Consider the following 19,826-nt stretch of genomic DNA (forward strand, 5'->3'; position numbering starts at 1 on the left):
GGTTAGACGTAGTCCTACGTCAAAAATTTTACGCGACATTTTCTAGCGCGCATAGCTAATTCAATGTGTGTGTTATTATAATGCATCAAAAGAAGAAATGTCTTCGAAATATTTAGCACCAAATAAATGAAGAGTATCGTCAAGTAGCATGTGTACACTGAATTTTGCGATTGACTGTACACATCTGATCAAATGCTGATTTTAACGCTTATCGGTTATCAATAAAGATCCTACGAATTTACTGAATATTTTATCAGTTCCCTTCGCGATTATGATGATGATGTTGAAAGCCCATCACTTCATCGCATCATCATCATCTCTTGGAGCAGTGGCCAGACCTTTCGTTTTGAAACTGTTGTTGTTTCAAGTCGTGTTCCCGTTACTGCTTACATTGGAAACTGTGCTATAAATGAGAGCACTAGCTTGTTATAGCAAATTCATGCGAAACACATTCCCATGATTTGAAGCAAGCCTTAATATTCAGACATTGGAAAATTTCTCTACAATGACCAGCGATGACATCTTTTCACTATTGTTTAGTTGAGCCTCATGTTACCAGATTTATTGTTTGTTTATGTGTAATCTTCAATTGTGATACAGAGCTTTTGTAGTTGTGATTTCAGTTTTGTTTGTAACTTACTTTCGGATGTGAGAGTATGTATTTTTTGTTATTGGATAAATTACTAATTACTGTAGTTCTTCTAATGAATTATTTTTTTCAATTTGCTTCTGTTTTCAGAGCTAGTATTTTGTGTTTCTCATTTTGTCGAACATTCTATCGTGTTTTGGATGCTTCCTTGCCATCCTTCTGACGCTCAAATTACTAATATGCACGATAAAACTACTTTTCATTTCGATAAAAGAATGTCATGATCATGGTTCATGTTCCAATATTTTTCCTCTCTCATTGCCGCTAATTATTATTTTCAATATATTACCTTGTAGTAATAATGCCACCCGACTCTTCAAATTCTAAAAATCACAACAATTACTTTGCCTTACTTAGGTTGCATTAAAATATCGTTTTTAAATACTTTACAGTATATTTACACAACGAAAATTGTAACGTGCGGGTTTTGCAGATTCACGTTTTGTTCGCTTACGGTGAATCCTCCCCAACATCATCGATCGATACTGTACAAATTGAAAAATAACTAAAACTTTAAACATTAAAAATAAAACATCATACCAAGGGGGGAAAACAAATATCCGAGAAAGAACCCTTTTGTTGTGAAAGACTATCACAAGTTATTATTAACTATTCACAGATGTACGTTTTTGGATATTCCGCTGACGCGGTTTGCTTTTTTTCTTTTGTTTGTGTTGCATAATCGTCACAGCTTGTGGTTGCATTATTATTATAGATTTCGAAACATCTCTTACTCTTCTCAATTTTTTCTTCATGGCATTGGAAATACGAAACGTACTGAAATAATGAGAATAAATAATAATATTGGCCAGAGAAGTTATTACTTGAATTCTTTTCATTTGCTTGGTTTGCTAGGCTTTCTCTTTTTCAGAAAGGTAAAAAAATAACAATAATCATCCAAGGAAAAGACCAACAGAGCGCGAGTTTTGAACAGCAGCAGCAATAGGTTGTGTGTGATTATATGTTTCTGTTATAACTTTTCTGACTCATGGTTCTAACTAAAAGACTACGGCGGCGGTGGCGACGGCTAGGGTTAATATAGCGCGTTTCGGTACTATCGAATGCGGGAATTCACGGACAACGCTCTCCACAGTGTCTACGGCTGCTACTATCTTGGATTTTCCATTACCACCTGCTTGAATACTCCGGCTGGCATTCGTGATTTAACCTCGTGGCTTCCGAGCGTCGTCGTACCGTCACTACTGATATACAGGGCCAAGCCGGCAGGTGCTGCAAAGACGAGAAAGTACATTAATATTCATGAAAATCGGACACAAAGTCCAATCAATCATTTGACTAGCGGGTCAGGCGATCACTTACATTCTGATTCTCCCAGATGGTCCAGCTTGGTGTTCTTTAGCAACTCGTCAATAATCAATCCTGTGTTGACCCTGGTGCCCTCCACTCGACCGGACACAGTTGGAACCGTTTTGCTATCGCTCTCTATCGCACCTTTCTTCCGCCGCTCGGCCGCCGATTTCATCCGGTCGAGGGAACCCGTTTCGCTCATTGGAATAGAACCAGAACTCGGATTTCTAGAGAGAGCGCGCGCAGTGTGTGATATTTTCGATTGTTGTTTCGTTAATGAAAACGACGGATTAGAGAAAAATAAACATAGTATATTAGACGGGAGACAATGCTTCGAGCATAAATCGTGATTCAATAAACGATTCTCTATTGCTAACAGTTATAATCAACGGAAGACAGATGAATTACTAAACGATAAAAATGGTGATCGATTGCGGAAGGTGCTACGCTACAAGTTACCAGTTATATGTATACACAAATGTACATGCACAATCAATCGAAGCCATGCCGGAGGATTTTGGTTCGAAATACGAGAGATGATGATTGACGTTTGATGCTTATTCCGTGGAACTAATAAGTCGAGAGTGGGGAGGCACACTCATTAACGTGCGGGGTCTAGGATTCTTTTCAACACTATTCAAGGGATAGGAATTTAAAAAATAGAGAGATAGAGGGTATAGATCTAGAGATAGTGGTTGTGGGACCAACATGTTAGCACTGGGTCGCCTTAGTGATAGTGATGAAGGTGCGGCAAGGCAGAGTGTAGATGGATTCCCGCCACCAACGCCGGGGTTAGTAGTAGAACAGCTGTTAGTAGTAGTGCTGGTGAGGCCATTGTTAGTTCCCGCTCCTGAAGCGAATTCGCAAAACTGCGAGCACTGCATCTCGGTCGCCCGGTCAAGATCTGTGCCGAAACCCGTCACCACCGCACAACTTTGAGGACTGATTGTTACGGTGGACGGCACGGACGAGTTAGTGCAGCCAGATACCGCCGGTGCCACCGCCGGTGTGACCAAGGTTAGTGAGGTTAATTGACGTGTGCTACCGTCCAGCAGGCGGCGGTGCAGACCGCATATGTTCCTGGAGAGGTTGAAAGGTGAATAAATAGATTGGACACGAATGACTTTCGGTGGTCACAGTTCTCCGGCTTGTGTTTGTGGTTATCGTACAGTTTTTTTCGGACGTTTACTGCGTGTGGTTACGAAAATTCAAACGATATAAAACGATAACATTTCACATTTAAGTGAGTCGAACAGCTTTTGATGTTTAAATTCTATACATAATCGCTTAGTCATAACATACGGGGAACTCTGAACGTCATTTATGAAATAATAACAAACAATTGCGTTCAGAGTTAATCAAGTTGTAAGAGAGAGCGTCGATCTGTTTTAAATGACTTTATATTCAATTGAAGAGAGCTCCAAACTGGGATTTGTTTTTTAGATGAGAACTAACAAACGCAAATAATAACTAAGAATCCCAAAGTATTCACATGGTATCAGCGATTCAAGAAAAGGAAATTTTATACTGGTGAAACAAAGTTGAATCATATTGAAATTGCAAATATTTGAAGAATGATTGCAACAATATCGAATTTGATCGACTCGTGGTCTCTTTGAAAAGCACCCGAAAATTAGATATAAAACTGTGCGAAGAAGGATGAAACTTTCAGCACAACATTGAAATTTGTGAGATTCGCTGTGCACGGTGTGCTCAAACCTTTCCGTTTGCGGAAAAAAGTTGTATTAATCATAAACTTTCCTGAACAAACTGACAATGACGAACTAGACTCGCCTATAAATTATTGAGGTTTGTGGCTTTTTATGAGAGCAATATCTGTGAGTCGTATCGATCTATTGCTTTGATATACTAGTGTGCTTGCTTCTAGAAAAATTAAAAATTAAAAAATTAAATCGTCTACCAGAGCAGTGCTGCCTGAAAATAAATTGTCGTTCAAGGGGTTAATCACGCGAACTGAAGGTATAAGAAACAATTGAGTCAACTCTTGGATCGAGATATGGCCAGAAAATATGGACGGAATCAGCCGTAGTACCGCTCGAAGGGTTCTTTTGCGAGGAGCCTATCGTTTCCACCGTGTCTGCGAGCAATCAAACATGATGCTTAAGAAGACCCTATTGAGCAAGACATCTGAATTTAGGTTCTACGACCAGGTGCAAACAAAGTACCAAAGATGTTGCTTTATGAACGAGAAAACATATGGAGAGATGATGATATTTTAACCATAGTTACAAATCCCTCATCAGTTCATCAGTTTCCCTGCAAATATATTAGCGAAAACGAATTTTAGTTTGGCGGTAACATTACTTCGTGCTGTTGGCAGATACACTCGAACTGGATCCAACCATTGGAATGTATTGAAAACTATCAGAGAATAATCAGAGTGTTAGTATAGGGTAAATGATCTTGGTTTGTCCAATTTGGGGTGTTTTTACGCAACTAGTAAATGCAGTAAATCATGAAAATCACATATAATCGATACGAATTTGGGTTTGTTGAAAAGCTCCAAGTCTCTAGTTGCTAATACTACCATAAGGTGTTAAAATTATTCAAATATTTATGGTTTTAACGATTTTCCTTAAAAAGGAATTATGATCATGGTTTGCCAAAAAAATGATCATGGTTTGTCGGGTTTAGAAATCACCATTTTTGAAAACATTCGAATTCATAAGAAGGCGTTGCATTTATCATTGCTTGAGTTTACTGTCATCATATTGATCTATCCATAATTTAGGCTTTCTTCAGATTATTGCCTTTTCTTGGGCATTTTAAAAGTGTTACCCTCAACACACTTAACACACTCAACACAGAGAAACTTTATTTCTGCTATGCGCTAAGGACACCATAAACAAACTGCAGCGCGCCAAGCGGTTGCCATAGAAATCATGTGGACAAAATAACATTATTGAATTGGACAACTCATGATTAGAATTGAGTTCATCAAAATGCGTTAATGTAATGGTTTAGCTATGTAAATCTGATACAAATGGTGTGCAAGCATGTTGTTTACAATATTTTTAAGTGTTATAATCCAGAAAAGGTCTGAATACGTGCCAACATATCATTTGGTGATCGATAAAAAGTTAGCTCGAATGAAGGGCGCATTGACACAAATAGAAGGTGTATTTTTAATCCTTTAAAACATGTGCTTATAAATTCTATATATATAAAAATGGAGTGATGTCTGTCTGTCTGTCTGATTCTTATAGACTCGGAAACTACTGAACCGATCGACATGAAAATTGGTATGTAGGGGTTTTTGGGGCCGGGGAAGGTTTTCGTGATATTTTGAGACCCTTCCCCCCTCTCTAAGGGGGGGCTGCCATACAAATGAAACACAAATTTCTGCATTACTCGGAAATTAACCAAGCAAACGAAACAAAAGTTGGCATGTGAAAGTTTTAGGGTGCAATAAATGTTTCTATGATGGTTAGACAGTCCTTCCCCCACTCAAAGGGGGGGCTGCCATACAAATGAAACACAAATTTCTGCATTACTCGAGAATTAATCAAGCAAATGAAACCAAATTTGGCATGTGGAGGTTTTAGGATGCAATAAATGTTTCTATGGTGTTAAGATACTCCTTCCCCCTCTCTTAGAGGGGGCTGCCGTACAAATGAAACACAAATTTTTGCATTACCCGAGAATTAATCAAGCAAATTAAACCAAATTAGGCATATGGAAACTTTAGGGTGCAATGAATGTTTCTATGGTGGTTAGATACCCCTCCCCCCTCTTTTAGGGGTGGCTGCCATACAAATAAAACACAAATTTCTGCATTACTCGAGAATTAATCAAGTAAATGTGCGGGACGAAGTTTGCCGGGTTAGCTAGTATACTATAAAACTACTGTAAATCATGAAAAAGACAATTTTATTTATATGTTTTGAAACATTCGGATACCTTATTCGACACAGGAGCGCAGAATTAGAGCATTCAAGAAAGTGGGCAAACCATGATCATATTTTCGACCGGACAAACCAAAATCATTTACCTTACTGATATCTCAAAATACAATTTCAATCAATCTACGATAGAATTGCCTTAGGGCTCATCTGCGTGGAGCTTATCTTACGTTAAATCGGAACTAATCGAACGCTGAAACAGAATCTTGTGGCCAAAACACGCGCTCGGAAGCACTACAATAAGGTCCTAACTAAGTACTAAGATTGCTTAAACATGGATGACGAAACGTATGAAGAAACGCTTCAGACGAGAAGTTCCATGAGGGTTCCAAGGAGATGTCCTAAGCGATTTGTTAAATTTATAAAATTAAAATTTATTTTTGCTAATAAATTTGCTCAAAAATGACATTAGATCTACATGATGCGGTTACTCATGGTTATTCGAAGATTTGCAAAGAAGAGTGTCTAAAAAAGCGGGATTCCATTTATAAAAAGCACACAAGGACACTATGATGGTTTGGACAGATTTAGCCAGCTGTCACTATGCAGAAATATACTTCCGTGATAACGTGGTTTACCGACGATTTGAAAATCTATCGTAGCATTACATAGCCTTGGATCGTGTCGTCCCTGTGTTCCGTAGGACGAATGGCGTGACTATAGTTTGTAACTAGGTGAGACTTGAGGTCGTGTCCTCATATGTTGTCGACCGGGGTATCAAATAAGAACTGAAAAGTACGGTGGCTTCCACAATAAAATGAGAAACTTCACTATCTCACGTCATTTGCCACGCGGAATAAAGGAGATAAATTTTGATGTGGCTCCAACCGTATGTTTGTATACGGTAAGAAATACAAGGATATATATGCTTCGGACTCCGCTCACTACGAATTCTTCATTGATGTGGATTCGCTAATGCGGAAAAATCCACATACGATTTGGAAGTCTCCAACGATGCCGAACTCAGATTCAACGAACACGTGGGAATCATGGCCGCCAAAGCTTTCTCTGATCTCGTGATCCGTCGGCATGCTTCCGTTTTCTCGTTTCTGGCGTTAAAGATGCTCTACTGTTCATTGATGCTCAGTATCCTAGAATATGCTACTTCCATCTAGTGTCCGAACTACACATCGCAAATTGTAATAGTTCTATCTATACGATAGAGGAAGTTCATCCTCCATCCCGTTGCAAACTGATTAAGTTAGAAATCTCGTCCAGAAGACGGGTAAAATGTAACGATTATTTATTTTTGATGTGCTATAAGGAAATATTGATTGCACTTCTGGAACAAACATCGTTGAACGTTCCACCATGACATTTCCGAAGTTGATTTGAATGGTTCCAATAATCTACTCGACTCTTGTCTTCGGACGTTCAACAGAGTGAGTGATGAGTTAGATTTAATTGAGTCAAAAAGCTTGTTCGAGATTAGGACAAATAGATACTCCAATCCCGCTTAATCGAGAAATATTGGTCAACTTTAAGCGGAAGCTGAAAAGTGTTGACAGAAGGGGATGCTGCAGAGATGAAGCGATTTTAGAATGAAATGGCCGATCAGATCCACCAAAATTCAAGTTCATCAAGTTCAAATGGCATCAAGAAGTGTTCAAAAATTGATGCCAAAATTGGAACATTATTGAAAATATTTTGTGCAAAGAAGAAAAACCTTCAATTTGTCAAAAAAAATATTATTCTATAATTCTGAGGTATTCCTGATTTATTGCATACATAGCAAGCAAGCTTCTGTCGAATAGGATAAATGATCTTGGTTTGTCCAATCGAAAATATGATCATGGTTTGTCCACTTTCTTGAATACTCTAATTCAGCGCTCCTGTGTCAAATAAGGTATTCGAATGTTTCAAAACATATAAATAAAATTTTCTTTTTCATTATTTACAGTAGTTTTATAGTATATTTTTACGGAATCGCATGTTTTAAAGGATAATAAAATACATCTTCTATTTGTGTCAATGCGCCCCTCATTCGAGCTAACATTTAATCAATCACCATATGATTATTTGACACGTACTCAGACCTTTTCTGGATTAAAACACTTACAAATATTGTAAACATCATGCTTACACACCATTTGTATCAGATTTACATAGCTAAACCATTAAATTAACGCATTTTGATGAACTCAATTCTGATCATGAGTTGTCCAATTCAATAATGTTATTTGATTTCTCACATGATTTCTATGGCAACCGTTTGGCGCGCTGCAGTTTGTTTATTGTGTCCTTCGCGCATAGCAGAAATGAAGTTTCTCTGTGTTGAGTGTGTTGAGGGTAACACTTTTAAAACGCCCCCAATATTCTGAAGAAAGCCTAAATTATGAATGAATCAATATGATGACAGTAAACTCAAGCAATGATATATACAACATCTACTTGAGAATTCGAATGTTTTCATTCAAAAATGGTGATTTTTAAAGCCGGTCAAGCCATGATCATTTTTTGGACAAACCATGATCAGAGGTGGTCAAACTATGATCATAATCGTTATCGTTAAAAACATAAAAATTAGACGGTAGAGATGAACCAGCCTTTGGCTGAAAATTCCTTTAAAAAAAATAAAAAATAAAAATAAAAATTTGAATAATTTCAACGCCTTATGGTAGTTTTAGCAACTAGAGACTTGGGGCATTTCAACAAACCCAAACTCGTATCGAATATGTGTGATTTTCATGAAGAAAAATCGATTTGCATTTACTAGTTGCGTAAAAACAACCCAAGTCGGATAAACCAAGATCATTTACCCTAATATTTAAACAAATTAGCTGCTGAGGTTGACCAGCAACGGATGTAACAAACGATAAGAGCCGAACCCCTAATAGAGTCCACGATCCAAAGCACGTTATGTTGCTACAGTGATAAACATTCGTTTAGCCGCACTTGAAAAAAAAACTTGAAACACTTACAAAACAGCTAGGAATGTTTTTTTTATCGGGATACTTATTTGCTGTAGTGATAGTATATTTAAGTCACTTATTGAAAGGACGTGCGTCACAATCACACACACAAAGCGGCGTTGGTGGATATAAACATTCAATCGTCTTTTTTTTCCCGAGACATACGTTTACGCCGCAGGGCTCAAAAATCGAGTTTTCGCATAATCATCAAGCCTTTATCTGTGTTTTTTGAAAAAATACTTGGGAATTTTCAATTTACAAGATAAATATTAGATGTGCAACGTAAGAAGTTGGTCAGATTAGTGATTTACGTAGAATTTAAAGGAATTGCGAAAGGTATTCTTTTAATAAAATGTGAAAAGATCCCCTCGTTTGTTTCAATCAATCTTGGTTACGGGCTTCAAAATTCATGGTGGGACAGTTATGCCTAGAATATCAACATGGGACAATTGAATTTGATGTTGTTTTTTGAAATACTGGGAACAAACAATAAGATTTTTTTATGTTTATCTAAAAGATCAAGCATAGAAACATCGTTTCATAAAGAAGGGAGTGATCTGCAATACTAAATCTCATTGTTATTAGGCATTCGCTAACAAGGTATACTGCAGTTCTACGCATAGTTGTCCCATGTTACTTTTTTACGATTTTCACTTTTCTTCATAAAACGTTGTTTTTATGCATAATCTACGGAAAAACACAAAAAAATCATAACTGTCCCACCATGTATTTTTTGCAGATCCAAATCGAATAAGTCGGTTCAAGTACAAGAATTTCATGTCACACTTTCAGCAGGCCTAATGCACTTTTTCTGGTTTGGAAGACAAACTAATTCTGAAACAAATAAGAAAAAGTTTAACAGAATGGAGGCGATCTGGCGTAGTGGTAACATCCATACCTCTCACGCTGAAGATCACGAGTTCAATTCTCACTCCCGACATTCTTCCAAAAATGGAAGTAAAAAGTGACGAACCAGCCAAAAGAGTTGAAAGTCATTATAATACAGATAAAAAAGAAGTTTAACAGAACACGTGTACACCTTGTTAATGAATGCCAAATAACAATGAGATTTATATTATGCGAAGGTGTGGCAGATCACACATTTCTTCATAAAACGATGTTTCTATGCATAATCTTTCGGAAAAACACAAAAAAAAATTGTTTGTTCTCAGTATATCAAAAAACAACATCAAGTTCAATTGTTCCATGTTGATGTTCTAGGCATAACAGTCCCAGCATGAATTTTGAAACCCGTAATCAAGCTTGATTGATTCAGTGAGATTCACAATTATCTAGTATTCAAACCAGACTTCATGAGTGACCGTTTTCAACTGATTTTATTGTTCAATTTATTTCTTCGCGCACCCATGGTTAGCGATCGTTGCTTATCTTAGTAAGCTAAACAAAAGATAGCATGCTAACGCGGATTCCGCATTTGTTATTGTTACAGATCGTATTTCGATCTCGGTCTGACCGTTCTATTGCGGATGTTTGTAATGCTTTTATGTTAGCTACCGTAGGGTGGCGTTATATTGAAATTCGGTACATTATAATTTGTAAATACAAATCTAAAGATGTATGTGTGTGATATACAGTGTAGGGATTCATATGTATGTGTAATCTATAGGTGTGTGTGTGTGTGTTCTAACTTCACCTTTCATTAAACAATAGTGTATCGCTAAATTGAAATGCTTAAAGCTTTTGGTAGACAAATATGCGAGAAAACTTTGATTGCGTTTTTCTCAGTTGCTGATTTTGGAACATGGGACAACTATGCGTAGAACGGCAGTATACACGTGTTCTGTTTAACTCGTGTACTCACAGACTGTGCGCGTCTCTGTAATATTGCTATTGTGTATTTTTAGGCGTTAATGGTAAAACGACGGATTTCAGTTTGCACACTTGTTATGTTTTGGAAAAACAAATTCAACCAATTTTCTATTTGAAGTAGAGTAGATTGTCATCAAAGCGAACAAATTAGAAAAAAATAGATAATGAATCTGATTGACAATGTAAAATTTCTCGTCCAAATATAGAAAATAGAAAGAAAATAGAAATAGAAAGTTACAATATTTGAAATTTTCAGAAATGATTTCGAATAAAAACAGTCCGTAAATTATAGAAGAATTTGAAGAGCGACCGGAAGATGATTGTGTGCTGTTTCATTTGCAAATTTAGAAATTATTAACGCTATTCTACTTTTTGCGTTATGTGCTGTGATGATTGATATAGTTTATGTTTCACGTCACAGTGGGTGTCGTGAATAGCGAAGGAAAAAAAAAGAAGCAAAATTATAAAATGCAAAAAAGAACTGCTGATGATTTCTTTTTTCTCAAAAATAAAAAAAAACATTGATATTTCATACGTCAACTCCTTGACCTAGAATTCAATTTCGTTTCGACGTTTCGGTCGGCCAGTCTTTCAACTCTGCTTCGAATTAACCTAACGGGAGGATCGAAGAAATACAATGGGGTGTCCGGAAACTTGATTTTCGGAAAAAAACCATTTACTCATTTATATATACGCTAAAAGATTGCGTAGCTTGAAATTACATTCTTCCAAAACTTTTCGTTTCGTTTATCATCAAAAAACTGATTGCCTCGTATTGCCTTATATGAAAATTTCACAGAGATCTAAACAAGTGACACTCTGAATGTGCAATATCTGGTGAGCGGAGTAGCACATCTTAGTCAAACTCAAAAAAAATCCGGGTTGTCAAAAAGACAGGCATTGTTCTGGTCGAACACGACAACTTTCTTATTGACTAAATCTGGACGTTACTCCTAGCATGTTACTGTGACAGTCCTAGAGATTGTAGAATATTTCAACAGCGGATTGTTTGATGAAAAGCTATTCTGGTTCAGGGGTTGAATTTTGTTACGATTCATTCAGTCTTAAAGAAGTTATCACAGAGGGGAGCCGAAAGAAAAAAAATGCACTCCCACGACACCGAAGTGCTGGGGTTTAAATATTGCAAAATCGTCCAACTTGGTTTAATCAATCCTCTACAGTGCCCTCAAACGGAACACTTTCTTTCTAACGATCAACAGATGGTAAATACACTCGACAAAAGATTAGAGGAACAGAGTGCGAAGTCGGAAATGTTAAGTGATTTTTGACATGCTGTTGCTTCGTGAAAAATTAACGCATATCGATTGGATGCGCATAATTTTGAAGCTACAACTTTCAGGTATTAGAATATTCTTCGTACATATTTTTATCTTGCTGTGTGTAGGTGTAGTGGGCAACAATATCGGAAAGAAATGAAAAATCGATTTTTCTTTGTTTTTTTTCTAGAATATTCTGGACATAATTTTTTGCTAACCAACTCCACAGCAAATCTAAATAACCTTATCAACCAGCTTTTATTTAGTTCCAAGATCGTTCCTATAGGACCTTCCCAAACCGAGATATTTCAGTTTGAATGAAAAACTACCCCTTCTTCTTTGAATATGAATAATTCGATAAACAACCATCGCACCGCAAATCGAAAGGCAGTTTTGAAAACTTCAATAAATTCTGCAAAAGGATAATTTGTTACTTTGATGAAAAAAAAAATATTTAAATTTTTTGTATCGATTTCAAAAAAGTGCCAAAAACAGGATTTTTATAGTGCTTTACAAAATCTACTGTAATTCTCCAAATATCGCAGTAAGTTCTAATGTTTGCAGGCAAATTTTTAACCTAGTGTATTTCCTAAACATCCGTGAACGTTTCATATTGATAAGTTCAGCCGTTTTTTCTAGCCGATTTTTCAAAGTTTGGGGTATATTAGAGGAGTATTTAATCATAAATCGTATCAAAAGTACAAAATTCTACGCAACTTTCAGGTGTTTGAAAATACAATTCCATTCCAATTACCTTCCGATGGATCCATCTACGAGGAGGTTGTCGTTTCTTTCCATCAGCAAGCAATCAAACGAGACGCTAAACATGGATTTTGGAAGCGTCCCGGATGTCCCAAGCTCGAGTTCGTTCTGATGATCAATCCGTTGGTCAAGTGCTGATATGCATCAAATTCCCAGTAATGGTTAGAATTCCAAGGCTCGTATTACTACGGTTTCAATACGAAGTTTCGACTACATTTGGCTATAGCCAGACGTAAATGTAATCAAGACAACAACATGAATTTCATCGAGATGTAGCTGTTACATTACGTTACGTGACGGTTGACCAAAAGAGTATTTTAAAAACAAAAATGTAGAAGGAGGTGTCTCAGAGACGACTGCATTGATGATGTAGGACTAAGATTCATTCAATTCGTTTGTTCATTTTATCGCACTTTAAATATTATTTCTAAATAAGTTGAAATTATAGAATTAACTCTTCAACAGACTTTTTTGATTCCCTTGAGGAAGGCCAGTGTCTAGCGTGATTATGTAGAAGCAGCAGAATTGATAGTAAGGATGCACGCACTGAACTGAGTAAGAAACGTCCCAAAGCGACCGATTTTGGTACAATTCGCACCGAATCATAGCAATAACTGGCTAAACTTGGGATTTCTTTTTCTTTGTGTTGTGAAGGCTTCAAACGATTCTTGGGCCGCTTTTAGGTTCATATCAACAACGCGTGTTCATTGTTATTGTTTTGGTCGACATAGCATTCATCTGAATCTGAATACTGAAATTACTTTAAAAATATGTTTCTGTAAATTTTCTCAACTAAGGTTTACTCTTCGTTATTGTGTACAAAAACTGAATCGTGGAGATACCAAAATCAAATAAGGAATCAGGCGGTGAAAACGTGCAAATCTTTCCTGGACTCGTTTCTCAAATTCTACGTTATGTCTTTTGATACCCATACAATGGAAGCATTTGTGATCGATCGTACAATGGAACAATACAACGCCATCAGGTAGTATGAATCCGATCATAGAATGTTTTGGAGAAAAAAAACCGATAAGACGGTCCGCATTGGCGATAATCGATACATAACACACCACGACCCGTAACTAGATGCACGACGCGATGTATCATTCAGTCGAAAAAATATTTTCAGGAGTTTTATTTATTCAATTATATCTCTTTTTTTAAATAAATACCAACAACGCCCAAGAATACATAGTAGCAATATAACAGAGATACGCACAGTCTGTGAGTTTGTGATACGAGTTATGATTTTTCTCGCGAGTATAGCAGAGTTAATATATCGAACCTCCAAGTGGTTTTGCTCTAGGATTATACATCGGACAAAACCACTGTTCTTGATATCCGCCTTAGAGAGCAATTTGAAAATTTCAAAGATGAGTTTTAGCCTTAAGAAAGGCTTATGACTGGCTTAGCCTTAAGGACCTGCTGGATCGGTAATGTAATATAAATCACAAACTAAAGTGCATTCCAAAAATATAGCGCCACTGAACGAAGTAATTTCACCATTAGTGAAATTCACCTCGAGCATTGGTATAGATGTTGTTGTTGGCGCTTTGCTCTTCTTCATTCGACAATGATGTACACCATGGTTATGAATGGTTATGGTGATGGATGGAAATGCTTCCAATTTTCGCTAATTTGATCTATTTATGAACTGGGTAGTGCGTAGCATGTCACACAAATCGTAGTAAAATTCCGATTTGCTAACATAGTTCCATAATGTGACGGAAAAATATTCCTTCAAAGAATCGATCGGGATAAATGTGCACCATTGTGAATATACCTGTAGGGAATCAATAGTCTACTATATAATATACACAAACACTACTATATTAGTCGGAAGTTACAAAGCACTTGCGGTTAGAAGTTAGGATCTGTTACATGTCTCACACTTAAAATATGTCGGAGTTATTCTATTCACTACTATTGCGCTGAATGTTGTTCAAGTGTCGTAATTTCATGGTGTTCATCGAATCGATGTGCGCGATTACGAATGAAAGGGATGTATTTACATAATCCGTATGGTGTCGTCTGTGAATCTCTTCTAAATATAGCAAAACTACAATGAGTCGATGTATCGCTTCTTAGAACAAACAGAATACAATTTGAAACTCGTCGAAACAATATGAAAAAGCATAAGTCTACAGACAATTGAAAAAGTGCTGCGATATCGTCTGGCGGCAACAAATGACAAATGGGTGATTTCGGTTCGGTTGATTTGCACACACACTGTTTCATTCTTCAATCCTTACTTTAAATTTGTCGTACTATCGCTATTGTTAATGCTTGTCGATTGATTCGATCGTCGATTAATGATCAACTTAAGAATCACTCGAACTAGTGATCGGAATCTATATGAATAAAAAAAGAAAAGAATCATAGTTTTAGCGCAATTTGGTTGACACATCATTAGGGTCACTCGGCAGTTTTCCGATAAACGATAGCAATGCTCGGTGATGCTAATGTACAGCTAAAGGGTGTGAAACTTGCGGTGAATGTCTATGATTGGGGAAATAACGGAAAAAAGCTCGATAAAGGCATAACTAAACTAAACTAAAGTTAGCACGCTAATACGCTGTCAGTAGCATACAATAGCATCAATCTTCTTCGAAGCTCTTTGTCTGGAAGATGAGCACCGCAGTCATTTCAGCATCAGTAGAAAGCAGCACTTCTACGGTCATTATTCAATATTTTCTCATATCTACCGAGCTAGGCAGCAACATCAAAAGAGCGCACCAGCAACTTTTTTCAGTGATTTTTGTCATTCGCCAATCACGATGTTAGTTCCGAACGAAGCATATAACACTCACAACGTGAAAGATAATACATCCATTTCTACTCGTCACAGATCCCCGTTCCTTCCAGCAGTCGGTGAAATATTTATATATATACACAAATATAGAACACCCCTTCCTTCATCGCGACAACAATTTCCGAATGCACACATATATAACAACACAATGAAAGCTATTGCAGTTTTATTTATTTTTTTTTATCTTATATTAATACTATTACCACTATTGATCTAGTCATTAGTTTTACCATCCGTTCAAAGTAGAAAGCATCGTATTGCAGAGTGAAGATTTGCTGCCATCGAATCGTTGCGCACCGCGTGAACAGTGTCTTGCACATGGATTGATTGCTGCATGTCCTGGAGTGAAATATCATGATTCTCCATGTACTTTCAATTCGTCGGTTTTTCACACGTTTTCAAAGGGCTGTGAAGGCCTTGTTCATTACAATTCCATTTCCATCCTTCTAAATATTTGGAGATCATTTCTTCCAAAACATAACTAACTGGATGGATTGGTGGATAGTCAGATACTGATCTTCGAAAAGGTGAGGAGATAAAAAGAAACGAAAGCTTGTGGGTACCTCATAAATGCCATCTATCGCTTCAAAGATAAAGAAAGTGTTTTTATTACAATAATGAATCGGTGTGAAGCTCACAAAGTCAAACTTCATACCCAAGATAAAAACCATTTCTTTAAATCTTCCCGTGGAAATCGAAAAGTCGCGATACTTTTTAAACCGACCTCGTGGTATATATTCGGTTATAAAAATTCTTCTTAAAACAAAAAAAAACATTCTTCTAAAAAACAAACATTTTAACCTAATTTGTCCAAATTTGTCCGCGGGTTACGCATATTCGGTTCTCGGTTTTTCGTTGTAGCGTTTACCAATGATTTGGCCATGAGACGAGTCGCAGCGAAATTCTTATCGAAATTACTTCAGTTTGACCAAAAACAGCAACGCATTAACATTGCTAGGAGCTGTTGTACTCTGCCAACCACGACTCAAACTTGCTCCAGGGGGTCATAATTGGTGACAAATCATGGGTTCATGGTTGTGACGTGGAAACCAGAGCTCAATTATCCCAATGGTGGTTGATGAATTGAAATAGGCAGAAATCGAAGACGACCCACGACACGTGCAAGCAAAGCAGGAGTCAAAAATCAACAAAACATCAAAAACGGTCGATCTTGAAAGCATAAGAGAATGTCTTGAGTACCCCGAGTACCAAATCAAATCTACGTAACCCGCGGAAATTGACAAGACGCGATGTTTTTTAATAGACCTCGTACACCGTATTTCCGGCATCAAATTTGTCCCAATCCCATGAACGCTCATTGACAATCTCCTGAATTGTCTTTTCAAAAATAAAGATTAATGAATCAGACAGTTCGAAACCGCTGTACTATGTAAGGCAGTCGTGGCCATCCTGTTCTTGCGGCCCGTAGCCTGATTTGAAAAAAAAAATCATATAAGCGGAAATAAGAATATAATTAAAAATGCTTCCATACAATTGAATAAAAATAACTTTTTGAATAATGCATGTTAATCGTGTGTATCCAAGATGATAATTTTTTGTATTTTTTTCCGTTTTTTTCCATGCTAATTCAACCTTCTGACAATTGTTCTCGTTATTACCCAAAGCACTGTCTGTTTCACGTTTTTGGTTTTGTTCTGCTCACACTCGCATAAATTCGTCAGTAAAACCAGGTTTATACGTTGTCAGTTACTCGATTGTGAGTAACACACTAGGGTGCCAATGAAAGTGGTCATCGCTAATTTCAAAAAGTTACCTCACGAAAAATGTTCACCACCTCGAAAAAACACCCTATGCCAAATATCAGCTTAATCGGACTTAAGGGAGAGTGGCGCAAAGCGGTCAAAGTTTGAGTTATTTGAAAATCGAAAAATCACCTATGGGGGGAGTAAAGGAATTCGGGATATTCAAAAAAAAAAAAAAAATTGATGCCAAATGTCTTAAAATTGCATGAAACGTCGAGAATTAGTGTCATCTCGAAAAAAAATCGGCAATCTGGGACTTTTTCGGAACACGAAACGAAAAGTATAGTTTAGGGTGCCAATAAAAATAGCTTATCTCGATTTTTCATCCGGAACTTGCTGCGAAATGTTGATTCGCACGATAATATACCCTATGCAAGATATTAGCTCATTCGAGCTTCATTTATTAGTGTAGCAAAAATTTCAGTTTTTTTTTAAAACGAAAGATCACCGAAAATCGAGGTTTAAAAAAAAATGTTGATGCCAAATGTCTTAAAATTGCATTACTTGTCGAGATTTACTGCTATCTCTAAAAAAAATCTTGTCGAAATTTTTTTTTGCGCTTGGTCGTTTTTCCGTCTAAAAAGTCGATTTTTGACAAAAACAAAATTTTTGAGATAACTGTAAATCTCGGCGTGTCATGCAATTTTAAGACATTTTGCATCAATTTTTATTTTTTGAAAACCCCGATTTCCGATGATTTTTCGGTTTTCAAAAAACTCTAATTTTAACGTCTGCAACACCAATAAATGAAGTTGGAATGAGCTAATAATTTGCATAGGGTATATTATCGTGCAAATCAACATTTCGCAACAAGTTCCGAATGAAAAATCGAGATAAATATTTCTATTGGCACTTAAAACCATACGTTTCGTCTCGTATTCCGAAAAAAAACGTCCCAGAGTGTCGATTTTTGATAACAAATTTTTTCTCGAGATGACACTAGATCACTACGTTTCATGCAATTTTAAGACATCTGGCATCAAAAAATTTGTTTTTCGAAAACTCCGATTTCCTTTACTCCCCCTTTGGGTGATTTTTCGATTTTCATAAAACTCAAGCTTTGACCGCTTTGCGCAGCTTTCCCTTAAGTCCGATTGGGCTGATATTTTGCATAGGGTGTTTTTTCGAGGTGGTGAAAGGGTAACTTTTTGAAATTCTAGGGTCGATTTTTTTCCCATACATTCATTGGCACCCTAATGTACACCAGAGTACATAAGAGAGAAAAGGTTGGAAGAAAATTCATTCGATTTTGTGGTACTCGCGCCATTAGAGGGTAGTCGAGTTCACTCACCATTTCGCCTTTTCATCGCTGTGGTGTGTGTTGTATAGATTGGAGCAAAATGGAAGCCTGCATTAGTAAAAAAAGAAATGTCGCTGACGAATGACGTATATTCCAGGGAAAATTATCTGAAATATACTTTTGTATCTGCATAAATCAGAAATTGGTTTATTTGACTTGTAATGAAGCTGCTGCTGTTTCGAAGGTTCAATCTGGAACAAAATATAAGTCGAAACATGCGTCGAAAATGGACAAGTTTGTTGCCACATCCTGTGCTAGAAAATTGGCTGATTTAGGAGCGAAAATTGTTTGAAGGAACGAGCAGCCGACTATGTATTTTATTCAGTGGTGATAGATGAGAAAAGGATTTCGAAGTTACCGAGGCTTGCTTTTTTCCTATGAATGTAGGATTCGAGTATGTCTTGAAGGATATCGTCCAAATCATCAATCAACTCGTACGCATTGGATGATCGTGAGTTCCAAGCTTATTTTCTTTTCTATTTTTTGTTTCACTCGAAAACAAACTTTTATTTAATTTTTTTTATTTTACCCATTAATTTAATATTTATTTTAACCATTTCTGACATTTAGAATTTCGCAAGCGTCGACAACTAGGAAAAATGTTGATGCACTCCAGTCAATTAATGCTGATTTTTCTCGCAGATTTTGGTACTTCAAAGCACATGAAAGAACTCAATTTTCTCTACTCCATTCAGTTTCGATGATATATGTGCCGCTGAAAAGATGAAGATGGAACTCATTGAAACGCAGTGTGATTTAGAGCTGCATGACAAATTTGGAAACCATGATGTCTTGAATTTCTACTCCAGATTTGTTCCAGAAGCGTGATTTCCAGAACTAATGAAACATGCTCATTTTATTATTTCTTTGTTTGAATCCACAAACATTTGTGAGCAATTGTTCCAGTTATGAAAGAAGTGAAATCAAAGTCAAGGAACAAAATCACTGACAGTCATTTGGAAAACTCGCTTCGTAACGCTATCTCTCACATTCAAGCTGATTTAAATAAAATGACGCAAGAAAAGTAGTTCGAGTGAAATCGAAACGGTGTTGGAGTAGGTTGTATTTGAGGATTTTCTATATTGAAACAAACAAAAAATATTGTAGGAACTTGTTGATGATGTAAAGAAGTCCAATTTTATCGTGATACCGTATTTACATTATCAAGTATAGCCATAATTCTGTCAGTGAGATCGCGAATGCTCTCAGCAGAGAAATTGGCAGCGAAGAAAAGTGGTAATACTGCAGTCGTGTAGTTTAATGCCCCCCTTCACTCTCACCAAGTTTCGT

General features: G+C 36.8%; 1 protein-coding gene across 6 annotated transcripts in view; it reads right to left on the reverse strand.

The window, feature by feature from the left end:
- Positions 1-523: 523 nt before the first annotated feature.
- The window catches only part of LOC129780633 (uncharacterized), a 158,041-nt gene continuing 138,738 nt past the window's right edge, over positions 524-19,826 (reverse strand). For 4 of the 6 annotated variants that reach the window (XM_055789119.1, XM_055789115.1, XM_055789118.1 and 1 more), the window contains exons 9-11: positions 2,666-3,037; positions 1,970-2,184; positions 524-1,879 (exon numbers count right to left, since the gene is read on the reverse strand). In XM_055789119.1, coding sequence (XP_055645094.1) covers positions 1,758-1,879; positions 1,970-2,184; positions 2,666-3,037 — 709 coding nt within the window. In that variant the 3' untranslated portion in view covers positions 524-1,757. Of the gene's footprint in view, positions 1,880-1,969; positions 2,185-2,665; positions 3,038-14,913; positions 15,013-19,826 lie in introns of all 6 variants that reach the window. The other 2 variants (XM_055789120.1, XM_055789121.1) reach the window with 2 other exon arrangements.

Source organism: Toxorhynchites rutilus, chromosome 3, assembly GCF_029784135.1.
Source record: "Toxorhynchites rutilus septentrionalis strain SRP chromosome 3, ASM2978413v1, whole genome shotgun sequence".
In the NCBI taxonomy this organism is placed as follows: domain Eukaryota; kingdom Metazoa; phylum Arthropoda; class Insecta; order Diptera; family Culicidae; genus Toxorhynchites; species Toxorhynchites rutilus.